The following is a 13464-nucleotide window of genomic DNA, read 5'->3' on the forward strand; positions in this document are numbered from 1 at the left end:
CACCAGAGTGACCATTTTTCTTAAACAGTTCTGTGCTCTATTTGCATCTGTACAGAACATGTAGGTACATAAGTGATAACAAATTACAGAAACACCAGAGTGACCATTTTTCTTAAACAGTAGGAAAAGAAATGTAAAAGTTTAGAGAGGAGAGAAAGAGAAACAATGTACATGAGGCCAATCATTTCATTATGGCAAAGAACCTTTTACTTTTAAATTCTCATGTACAAAAAAAGGGCATATCTGAACCTGGATTAAAAATATGTTAAGATTTGAAATTTATTACAAACATAAAGTTCATTTAACTTTAAGTTTCATGTTTAGAGCAACAATAATGTAAATATAAACAGTATACAAACCTTTAGATAAGCAATATGATACTCTAAAAGAACTTGCACATTTCCGATGCTTTCTTTAGTGCCAACAAACACAAATGGAACCATCCCCTGTAAGAAAACACAACGTCCTCAAGCATTTAATATTTTAATGTACTTCTAGCCTAAATCTGACATACCAATATATAACTTGAAAAACTTTTCTGAAACACACAGCAATTTACATCTACTGAACTTCAAGATTTAAAAATAAACTGTTTTTAAAAAATTTTGAAATACTGAGATTTTCATTGTCTTATCTGCACAACTCAGTGTTTAAGTATGCTAAAAGTTTAAGAAATTTTTTAAATATCAGTTCACATCAGATTTTCTAATTTCTAAGTCAATCTAATTTTCTAATATAAATCAACTTTTAAAGGCATTTTCCTTCCAACTGTCATGAATTTATAGACTAGACATATCGTATTATCTTAGTAGTGATTGCTTTAAAAACATAATAAAACACGTAGCCAGGTTATCCTTATAATATGTGCTCAGATAACAAACCCTTTGATGTCTATGTGTTGGAGGGAGTGCCATTAATGGAAGTATCACCCACAGAGTAGAAATACTTACACAAAAGAAAATAAAAGAATGACTGGTAAGGGCACATACTTAGTCACAGATACTAAAGCATATCAAAGGATTAACCCAGACCCTGTTTATTATACTGAACTTCAAGAGGAAGGTTTAACTTGGTTCCTGTTTGTCCTGAGAATACTCTCCAGCAGCACTTGTGTTTGCAGCGTTTACCCCGAGGTAACTCGCGGATTACAGTCCTAAACGTACCCCCTAAAGTTTGCCACGATATATCTCGCTTTTATTATTATTTTCTCATCGCTCTAGTATATCGATAGCCTTTGGAAACAAATGACATCATTGTATTTATAGCATTCTGTTTATAGTAGTGGTATTTCCATTTACAAAATATAATAATTCTCAATAGCTGAAAATGTCAAATCCCAGGAAATGTAGCATTCCTACACGTGATGTGAACACTGTTCTCAAACAGCTGTTTGCTGAAGATTCACTTGATGAATCCGACTTATACATTTGTTACATTCAAATCAGAGACAAATTCTGTTTAGAAATAACTCAAAGAACAGTTTTTATATTTTATTTTCACATAGAAAACCAGTCAGATTTACTTCAGCCTCAAAGAGCATGTTTATATAAAATTAATGCTGGCAGTGAGCTGCACTTTTTTTTTCCTAAATGAGAAATGGGTTAAGAAAGTGAGAAAAGAAACAAGATAACTAATTGATGGGCTTTTTCCTTTTAAGAAATACACTTCCAGCTTACTATACTGGCTAAGGAGAATGAGTAAAGCCTTAACAAACTTCATCCAATCAATTTCAGTATCTCTCATTTCTTGACTTTAGAAAATAGTTCCTAACAGTTATGGAACAAAGTACAGCTTAAGAACTTTTGAGTCTGTATAATAAAATACTCTATGACTTATTTTCAAACTAATTTTTTAAAAATTTAATTGGCAAACTTTAAATATGGGAAATTAAAAAGTAGAAAAACACACCAGGGTAGGTGGTAAGGATGCAATACAGAGCATAGCTATTATGGAACTTATAGAAAGCTGTAGTGACTCTAAAGAAGTAATCATGAAGACATGAAAAAAGGGAATCTAACTTAAACTTACGAAGTGAATCTTGATCCTGTCCTCAGGAATTCACATGCAGATAAAAGGATGCAAAGTGAATAAAAGCCAGAGGAGGGGTGGGGAATTTTTTTTTTTATTTTAAGCACATACCATATTCCTGGGACTGCATTATTTATTCTATATCTTAATGTTCATTAAGAAGTAACTTTAAAAAATACACCAATTTTATAGTTAGGAAAACAATCTGCCCAGATTATTTCACATCTAGTTACCTAATTTCAAATAATATCAACCTGGTTAATTGCCAGAATTTATGTTAATGAATAAAAGTCCCTGCTCTAAAGGCAACCACAATCTCAGAAAAGATACTAAACATTCCTATAATCTCTCATTGTGTAGCCACTACTGATATGAAAAACATTAGTAATATTAGACAGAATGTGCATTATGCTACCCTAGATGTGGAAACTTAGGGGAATTCTCAATATATTGTTACTGAAAGTGGCTTTTAAAAACAAATAAGATTTTACCAAGTAGATAAAGGGAAAGTCATTCCAGACAGATGACCTGAAAGGAATAAGAGAAATACAACGCCTTGACCCTGAACTGGAAATGTTATCACCCTTAGTTACCTCCAAAGACAAGGAGAGGTAAAAAGATATTTTAATGGCTACTTGAAAGCCATAGGAAGAAAAAATTTAAAGAGTAATTATTACTGAACATATGAGTTCATTTCTAAGTTATTTCAGTAAAATTTCTGATTTTTTTAAACTTGCTAAAAACTGATTACTTATATTTAATAGATGGCATTGAAACAACCAACTAGCACTCAAAAAACTAAAGCAGACTCCCTCCTTCCTGATACCTTACAACAAAAAAATTCTACTTTGCAAAATTTAGCATTTAAGTGTGCTAAAAATCTGATAACTTTTTACATATTAAGTTTATATCAGGTTTTCTAATCTCATGAGTGAAAAACTTACAAACCAAAAGACTAGAAAATAAAATATAAATGGATTTCTGAATGATCTATAAGTAGTAAAGACCCTACCAGGAAGGACACAAAATGCAGAAGTCATAAGTCATAAAGCATAAGCCTAAAAAATCCAATATAAAAAAAATTTTAAATGTCAGCACAGGAAAAAAAAAATCAAAAGAAACAAAAAGTATCTTGCCACACATATGGAAAGATTAACCTCCTTAAAATGCGAAAAGCTCTTATAACTAAGGAATAATAAAGACAAAAAAAAAAAGGCAAAGGACAAACAAGCTATTTACAGAAAAAATAAAAATATCTTTTAAACATATGGAATGGTAATGTACACCTTCTGGAATGAAACTAAAGTATGATGAAACCCAATTATTGACAAATATGTGGGAAATGGACACATTTCCTATATTTGTGAAAGAAATGTGTGGGAAAATCAACCGAGATCTAAAAATTTAAATGCCATATACCTTTTGATCTAACAAATCCACTTTCAGGAATTTACTCTCCAGTCACAGGGATGTTTGCTGAGGCATTGTTTTTAACAGCAAAACAAAGACATGAAAATGTAACCTGACAACAGTGTAAAATCTATTAGGCACGATGGAGAGAGAAGAGAAACATGGACAGGACATAGATATACATTTAGTTTTCACACTAAACCCTTCTGTCCTACTCTCTTACACAAACATTTCTTTTACAATTAAAAATTCAAATTTAATTCTTCAAAAATCTTAACTAATATAAAATATTTATCAAGTGCCTACTCTATATAATTCAGTGTGCTGAGAATGAAGAAAATGAGAATTCAGATTTGATTTCTTGAGTCCAAAATCTGGCTTAAAAATATAAAGCAGAAAATATATAAGGCTAAAAGAGTATCATTAAATACCCAATTATATAGACAATGATAACTATGGTATACAGGTGGAAAAGGTCATCTCTGCCTAAAGGTGTGTCACCAAAGACTTCAGAGTAAGCAAGTTATAAACTGAGTCTCCAGAGGATTTAGACAACTTTAATTGTAAAATGGTGTACCCAGATAAGCCAGTATCAACCTTCAGATTTGTTTTAACATGCAATGTTTTGAAAATTCAAAACATAATGCAGCATTCCCACATGTGAACTACATTAAAGCTGAGCATGTTTGTTTTATAGAAAGGCACCAGGTGCCCTCCCATCCATCTATATATGTCAATCTGCTTAATCAATCATTTACATAATCTGCTTGATTTCTGTAAGCATTTAAATCTAACCCTGGCCCAGAAATAGCAATGAAAATGACCAAAACTACAAGCATCAAAAAGGGTAAGTTTTTATTTATAAAGGAGGTCCTAGATGAATTAGTTTGCAACAAGATGGTAAATATGCAAAACAACTAGGATAAGTCAAGCTAAGAAAAGTTTAAATATCAAGAAATTCATACAAGTCATTTAATGGCCTTGGCCAGTAAACCTCTTGATCTTCAAACCAATTTCAGGTGGTGGTTGTATGCCAAATGAACTGCCATTATTTTATATATTAAGTATAAAGGGGGAAGTGCCTATAATAACAGTATGACACCACCGACCTTACTCTTTTATCTCTAAGACATCTTAAAGTCATGAAAAATGGGGTAGGGGGCCTTAAGAATAAGTAAGTTACTTGATATTTATAGCAATTTCAAAACACTGCAAGATGAAATCAATCTGAACTACAAGCATTCATTTATATAATACCAAGTCATTTGTTTTCCTCATTCGTTTTAAGTGTATATACCTGCATGTTCTAATTAAAATGAATAAAGGAAGTGTCTATCTTTAATAGGCATCTTTATAACATCCTTGATGTGAGACTATTTATCTGGGCTAAATATCTACAGTTTTGTTTGTTTTATGACACTGACTTTATCCAATCAGCTAAAAAATCTCTCCAAATAGTAATCTATTCAGCAGAACTAAAGAAGTTGTAAGTATATTGCTTTCTGGAAGATAGTTTGGGAGAAAATCCTTGCCTTACATTCAGGCATACAAAGTTTAAGTCAACTATAGAGTTAACTACTGGAACCACAAGGGTTAAGAGATCTTTAAAGTGATGTACAAAGAGCAAAGAACAGCACTGTGGACGAAACATCAACATGTAAGAATGAAAAAAAAAATTCATAAAGCTGGTACCAAAATTAATAGCAACATAAAAGCTTAAATATGTCAATTAAAAAATGGTCAGTAGTTACAGATTCTATAAAAAATGTCAAGGAGAACGTTATTTATCAAGAATTCCTTTCTAGAGACTGCTTTGTAGAATATCAAATTCCACTGCTTTACATTCTAAGTACAAAAAAGAACTGTTAAGATCATGAAATTAAAACCTTTTTATCAAAAACTGGCTTTTTACTGAAGTATTGAGAAACCAACTAAGAATCCAAGGCACACAGTTAAAAGATGGACTGTTTTCTAATTGTGTGAAGAAATATAAAAAACAGCATTTTTTTAAAAAGAAAAATCCACTGCACCAGAGCATAAGTAGCTCACTAGATATAAACTAGATGTAAAATCATTTCATAAAACCATTTCCAAAATATGAAGTAACATTATAAGTCAGCCAAGAAAAGAACATGAAAAAAACAGGCCAATTAAACTAATTTTAAATACTTACATCTTCTCTAGGTAGTTTATTTTCATTGTCTCCTTCGATTCTCACCCGAACCACACCAGATTTGTCCACTATTTCTTGAATAACTTTGCCATTTTTTCCAATTACTTTTCCTTTAATAAGAAAACAAATATTATGGTTAAGTTAAAAACTAATACTGCTATCCTTTCAACACTGTCTAAATAATTTTTCACTTGCTATTAGATTATAAAAACCCAGCAGCTATGCTCCATCTTTCTTTCAATTAACTCACCCCTAAAGACCCCTGAGAAATTTTATCTTTTGTCTGAAACTTCCTTCTCTTCAGTATGCCTAAGGCAATTATTAACTGGGATTGACAATGTGGCTGACATGTACAACATTTTCAAAGTCTAAACTTTTTAATATGTTCTACATTATTTTTATATTTTTAAAATATCGAGTCTAACTCATTTCATAAGCTTAGATACATTAATAAACGCAAAAAAAAATTTTATTTTGACATAAATCATGTGTTTGTTATAATTATTCAAACAATTAACAAATTCAATCTTGCTTTATTTTCAAGTTTCTATTTGTTCAAAAGACACCTATGACTTGAAGATACTTTTAAAATGACTATGCTCTTCACTGAAAGTTTACATTTAAGAAGTGTAACATTTAAACTAGTTAAGTTTTTAAAGTACTTCACAACAATATAAACACAGCATATATATATGGTATGCTGTCTTCCTAGATATGAAATACTGTAATGACATAAATCCAAATTTTTTATTTTCTCCACAATTAATCTATTAAGTCTATCAAATAGCAGTTACTGAGTATCCAATAATTAGAGGAGAACCCTACAAGGGGAGGAGCATGAAGACTCTTCACCTTAGGAACTTACTAGTTATAAAGATAACATACACTCTCATAAAATAACAAAACAATACTGGGTTGTGTTACCTGGTAACAGAATATTCAGGTAACCTTCATTCCCTGTAGGGAATGGATGTATCCCTTATAAAGTTAATAGCAACACTATATTTGTTACTGAGTAAGTCATTTTTAAGTCTGAATCCCCAATTAATTTTTTTACTAAATAAGCAATCTATTTTCACGATAAATTAATTTTGGTTGAAAAAGGTTAAAATGGATTTTTTCCCTACTGCAAGCTTGAGAGAACAGTTTCCATTCAGGAATAAAAAAGAGAACAATAAAGCTGGTCAATACAGCGAAGACGCTATTATGGTATTTTCTATCCCTATTCTCAAAACCTCCTTCCCCATTAATAACCCTAAATTTAAAATTGACAGCAATTGAACAGGTTAAAAAAAAAAAAAAAGTAGGTCAGGGACTTCACATGATGTATGTCTTCTCTGAGCAGCCCTAGCAGCAGCATATAAAAGCAACCTTCATTGTTAAGACAGTGAAGCTCAAGCAGCAACTCCATCCTTGACCCTGCTAAAAATAAGCAAATATCTTTTCGAAAAAACAATTATCATGTTGATATAGCAGAATACCCCCACCCCACAAATCTGTGCCCCTTTCTTCTTGTGAACTATACCAGTGGTGAGTGAACAGCCATCATCACCCTTCTGAGGTCTATGGCAAGGACCTACCTGTGAGTTTTATTTAGTCCCACCAGAGACTGTCAATATTTTAACTGATCAATTCCAAAACATAATGACAAACTGAAGCAGACCCATAGTACAAAACTGAGTACTGAGCATAAATGCTGAAGGGACAGAGTAGAGAAGTGATTAATGAAGGCTTCTAGGTGAAAAATTTTGATTCGTTTTCAAATGAATGTTCACATATTTTTTTTCTTTTGATTTGGGAAGGGTGGGAATAGCTAAGTTCTAGAACTAACTCTTGAAACCTGAATGTGTAACGGAATCCTCTCTGGAACTTACCCACCAAGTAGTCCTCATTCCCTTTTATTCCTCAGTCTTTTTCTCTTTCTCTTGGACTAAGAATGCATTATTTTTCAAAAGACAGCTTCGCCCATAAAACATTTTGGAGGGAAATATACTATTATTATATACAACAACTAACTGAAATCTTTATACTACTTCTGATAATTTCACCAATGTATAATGGCTGCTGCTAATGTGTATTTCCTAAAGAGTACACAAATCACCCAATCACCAAAGCGAACCAAGACAGGCAGAGGAAAAATGAAACAATGACAGGCACTCACATCACTGCACAGATGGATGAATAAAGAATCAGGTAACTACAAACATATCCAAATCATTTTTACAAGTGAAAAAAAATCCCAAGTTAAATTATGTTCTGTGAAGCAGCAACTCAATGTTTGTACTTATAGCTGTCAATAATTGAATATAATTTAAACAAAAGGGATCATTTTCAAACTCAGCTTTCTTAACAAAGGCAATTTCATTTGACAATATTTGATAATTTTGTAGCGTAACAGTTACTAAAATTACACTAAATTCTTCAAACTTATATTCAATTTTAACATCTCAACTCTCTCCAACAGTTCAGTCTACAGTGAACAGTGGTTTCCAAGAAGAGATAAAGTGGAGATTACTTAACTGGCAATTATGTCATACCTACACAAATGCTTGGGCAAATTTGAAAAGCTTTTTATAATAATGAGTACCAAGAAACTGTCCAAATTTTTGCATTGTACACTACTGTACCATAGTATACTATTGTTATTGGCCAAAACAAACATCCATTTTTATAGTACAAGGTTTTAATTTTCTCCAATATTTAATAGAATTTGACAAATAGAACACCTATAGCAAAGAAATCATTTCCTAAAGACAGAATCGGGCTATTTACATGTAAATGGAGCCCAAGGGGTTCTAATAATGTCAATAAGGTTAAAAAAAAAAAAAACTGATACAATAGGTGATTTATTCCCCTTCTAATAAACTTTGCTATTTATATTGATGCTTATTTCTTAAATTTCTAGAAAAATCGAAGTATTCAACATGTGACAAAAGCTTTCCCATGTCTCAAATAGCATTCAAAAGGACAGACAGCACAAATAGAGGACATAAATAACAAAGCTATTAAACAACTCATCCCAAGCTATAACTATAATGTTCATTTAATTACAGCTTCAAACTCAAAATTTTTATCACAATTTCTAACCTATGAGTACAGAAGTTATCATTAATGGTATCAAAAACTTTAATGTGAAACCTATCATACATAACATCCTTCTCCTCTCCTGCCCATGACATCTTACCTTATTCTACGCCTTTACAAAAACCAATTATTTATTCAGTGTCCACTGTGCAAAAATTTTATTACTCTGTTGTTAGTTCACTCTCTGCACTAAACAAAAGAAAAAAATTACCACACCTTCTCAAAAAGTACTGGCAATTTTGATATGTATATGAATAAAAAGACACTGAGTGAACAGGACTAATAAGAGCCCAGGGCATAAAAACGCTTAAAAACTGTAATGACAAACTGTTACAAAAATTATGGGTCTTAGCGGGTCACCTTGTACAGAAAAGACATTTTTACTTTTTAACATGACAGTGATGAGACAGTCACATACAAATTTATTAATGAAAAAATAAAATCAAGTATTGCTATCAAAATACTCTACTAAAGTAATATATCATACAAGACTAATTTTCAACTAAGTCATTGTCTGTAATTAAATAACATTTAACTTATATAACATGTAGAACAAGTACCTACCAACAAGATTCCTAGGAACCTGAATAAAATCCTCCACAAATTCCAAGAAACTTCTAGCCTTTTTTACAGCATCAGCGCTCTGGGGGATAGGGGAGGGGGAGAGAACAAACATGAAAAAAACCCTGAAGAAACCCCAAAATCCAAAACAAAAAACATGAGAAATGAGAAAAATCTGAATTATTATGTTCTCGTACAAGATTCTCAGCCCACCAGACTGACATTTCAGGTCAAGTAATTCATGAAGTACTTTAAAAAAAAGAGGGCTAGGAAAAAAAATACTATTAGAACCAAAACATATAAAACATCTCTAAGGTCCCTTTTTAAGCTCCTGAGAAAATTAGCAAGAGAGTTTAACTTACTTATGTTAGCCAAATTTTAACCCAGTCCTAAATATATTTGGTCCATTCTCCATGTTGAATTTCTCCAGGTAAACATTAAAAACAAATTGTTCATATTGTCTCCAGGGGTCACCCCCGGGGCCGTGGACAGGTACCTGTCTTGGCCTGTTAAGAAAGGGGCCGCACAGAAGGAGGTGAGCGGCAGGCCAGAGAGCGAAGCTTACATCTGTATTTGTAGCCGCTTCCCCAGAATTAACATCATCCTCAGATCATCAGGTATTAGATTCTCATAGGAACACTGCTCTAAAGAGAATTCACTGTTCTCAGTAACATTTAACTTCCACTTTTAATGTTTGTTCTTTGATAATCATAAATCAAGTATATTTTGTGCTCATCATATACTATATATAATAAAATTTTTTAAATGTATTTAATCTTCAAATTTTAAGGTAAGCACTATTACATTTCTTATTTTCAAAGTGAGGAAAATGATGCAAGGAGGTTAAATAACTTTATTCAAGCCCACTCAAAGTGATAGATATAGAATTCCAACTCAGGAAATATGCCTTCAAAGCTTTTCAACTTACTTTGTTATACTGTCCACTTCTCAAGGTTTGAGAAATAAAAATTAGGCCTATAATCAGATTTACTTTATGACTCAAGCTTTTCATAAGAGCTATGTATGAGAAGTCAAGAAGTGAAATTAAATTATCACCCCAAAGAATTTCACCCACTTATTCTAATGTGAAGGATGGTCTCAATGAAAGCTTTGAATTATTTTTCAGTTTCTTGTCCACACAAATTTCATAATTAACCAGTGATAAAATATCTAAATTCAAGTTCTACCAAAGCTGTTCTATCCTATGCTATTTACAACTGCCAGTGCCTGACATATAATAAGCATGCAGAGAGTAGTTGAACAAATTGTTTGTAATGCACATAAAACAGAGTTAAACTCAGAAGCGGTTGGTTAAGAAACTTCTGAAAATAGTACATTATTCAGTAAACCTTTCACTGCCCCATATATCATCTTCAATCCACACGCATATGTGTAATGATTACTAGGCTGACTGATTTAAAGTGTTTCACTGAGAAATTCAAATTCCAAATAAACATGATCAAACAATAATGTTATAGCAAAGTTACCTCACTAGGTGGGGGACAGAAAACAGCTTACCTCTCCATAGATTCTAAACGTTCCAGTATCTTCATCCAGCTCAATAGCTGTAACTCCAGGAACCTTCCTAGCTTGCTGTATGTTACTACCATGTGTTCCTATTGCCAGGCCCATCAAATCTTCTCTCACAACAAATTCCTCATGAAAAGCTGCCGCAAGTTGTTTTGTGCACTAGTAAAAGAGATAAATTAAAATTATAAAAATCAAAAACAAAAAGGTTTTTATATACCACCCACGGTTCACAGCTTTACAACAGTCACAAAAAGATAATGTTGTATGATTCCACTTACATGTGGTATCTAAAGTAGTCACATTCATACAAACAAAACAGAATGGTGGTTGCCTAGGGCTGGGGGCGGGGGCCGGGAGGTAAGGGGAAGTTGTTTAATGGGTAGAGTTTCAGGTTTGCAAGATGAAAACTTGAGATTGTTTGATCAACAATGTGAATATACTTAACACTACTTAAATGTACACTTAAAAATGATTAAGATGGTAAATGTTATATTATGTGTATTTTACCACAATTAAAAATAACAACAAAAAAAAAAACCCTGAAAAAACGAATAAAGAAAACTCATTTGGGGGTCATATAATGGAATGGGGGAAATGGTTCGATGAATCTATTTAGTCATGGTCACAGAAAACAGTAATTCTAAAATAATTTTCTAGAATTACTGATACAGGCAGTTCTCCAATTCAGATGATTCATGTTTCAAAATTCATTTGCATAACTTGTTTGGAACTTTTAAATTAGTAAGAACACTTGCAAAAGTTGTCCTAAATATAACATCATCTCAATTTCTCTAAGACAGAGTATGTGCATGTATATTTAAGGGAATGTGGGAGGAACAAGTCCCTTAATAAGTGTGGCTGTGACAAATAGAAGAAAACATGAGTATCTTAGGACAAAATAGAAAACCAACCTTAGGCTCTTTTAAATGCTGTGTGTCCTACTCTTCTCTTACATAAGAGTTGTTATAATAACCTAGTTACTAATGAAAGTGCGTTGTGACTGACAGGGGACAAAGGAGTAAAACAAACAAAAAAAAAAGGTTAAGGACAGAGCAAAGAAGAATTAGCAATACAGTTCTACTAGATATCCCTAGTGAGTTTCTAAACTCTCTGGCACCTGTCATCTAAGACCTAACAAAAAATTCAAAAGGCATTTAGCAAATGAAAGGTATATTTGAGAAAAGTAATAGAAAAAAAGAAATTCTTCTAAGAACACAATGACACCACAAAACAGGTCCTAAGTTCCCTTACCTAATAGTCAAGTAGTAGTTTAAGCCAGGGAACATGAATATACTTATGAAACTGGGACACAAAATAAAACCTTTAGAGTAAACACACTTACTTCTAAATGCTTAGTGGCCTCTTCATTTCTGGACATAAGCATCAACTTTGTACGAATACTTCGCAAATGCATGTCACTTAAAATATTTACTCTCTTCACAGTTGCCTCACTGGCAGACTATAAACAAACAAGGTAATCACTCAAAAAATTATTTTTCAAGATAACACAAATACAACCTTCACAATAAGCCTTCCTTGATTCTCACCTACCACACTTCTCTCCTCACCTAACATACACTCCCCACCTCCCTTGGCCTTACCCCAAGTAATCTACTTCCCTTTCTGAATTTCCATACTATGTAATTCTGCTATTCACACTATGATGGGAGAGGGAACCCCATACACTGAGAATTTTATATGACGTTAAGATCACTTTGTGAGTTATATATATACATATATATATATATAAAATCACTATGTTGTACACCTGAAACTAATATATTGTATGCCAACTATAACAAAAACATTATTTTAAAAAATCTGGGCAGAAATCAACATAATATTTTTAAAAAGTCAAAAGATTTTTTCCTCCATAAGAAATAAAATATTAACATTTTATACCTACAAAAAATTTTTTCTCCCACACTGTATTAATAAAATCACTATATACAAAGTTAGCTTTTATTTTCTGAAATAGTCAATGGTAAAATCTGTCAATAACCATTAGCTTAAAATACGGAGTTACCTTACCAGTATCATTAGCTGTGTGGTTTCTGGATGGTAAAAAATTCTGCATGCTCCTACTGCTTTCTTAAAATCTTTATGTGCATTTTCATTAGCACACCTAAGGAAGAAATTAATTCATGTATAAAACTAAATAACAGATTAAAGGGCAATTATAATGCAAACTCAGTTATTTCATTTTGACACCACCCATTAAAATTTTTATTAAAGAGATTTACCAGAAGTTTCTGATTGGGTGTTTGGGGAAAAAAGATTTTTGTAGCACTGAAAAATCCTCTTAGTTCACAAAGCAATTCAATAGTAAACAAAATTACTCACGCCTCTCTCAAATCTTCAGGAACATCCACTGTGCATTTAAAGAAGGTATTTTTTTTGACAGTTTTATTTTGATTGACAGGCCGAAGTCGTTCAAATGTGACTATTTCATTGTAAGTGGCATCACAAGCAGCATATTCAATGACATAAAACTAAAAGACATCAAAATACTTTAAAAATCCCATATGAACAAAAATAATAAGCTTTAAATGAAGTTCTAATTACCTTGCTCAGCTTAAACAGATGACCCTCCCCCTTGTGGCACAAATATCAAGCACAGCTTAGTTACATCAATCCGATTTGCCTAAACTAGATTATAAGTTCTTACAAGATGAACC

At 32.2% G+C, this 13464-nt stretch overlaps 1 protein-coding gene across 6 annotated transcripts in view; it reads right to left on the reverse strand.

The window, feature by feature from the left end:
- Positions 1-13464, reverse strand: part of FXR1 (FMR1 autosomal homolog 1) — a 53046-nt gene that overhangs the window by 13160 nt on the left and 26422 nt on the right. For all 6 annotated transcript variants that reach the window (XM_039855693.1, XM_039855694.1, XM_039855696.1 and 3 more), the window contains exons 5-11: positions 13130-13278; positions 12818-12911; positions 12129-12245; positions 10775-10945; positions 9260-9338; positions 5612-5721; positions 360-446 (exon numbers count right to left, since the gene is read on the reverse strand). In XM_039855693.1, the coding sequence (XP_039711627.1) occupies positions 360-446; positions 5612-5721; positions 9260-9338; positions 10775-10945; positions 12129-12245; positions 12818-12911; positions 13130-13278 (807 nt within the window). The remainder of the gene's footprint in view (positions 1-359; positions 447-5611; positions 5722-9259; positions 9339-10774; positions 10946-12128; positions 12246-12817; positions 12912-13129; positions 13279-13464) is intronic.

The sequence above is a fragment of the Pteropus medius genome, unplaced genomic scaffold (assembly GCF_902729225.1).
Source record: "Pteropus medius unplaced genomic scaffold, Ma_sr-lr_union100, whole genome shotgun sequence".
Lineage (NCBI taxonomy): Eukaryota > Metazoa > Chordata > Mammalia > Chiroptera > Pteropodidae > Pteropus > Pteropus medius.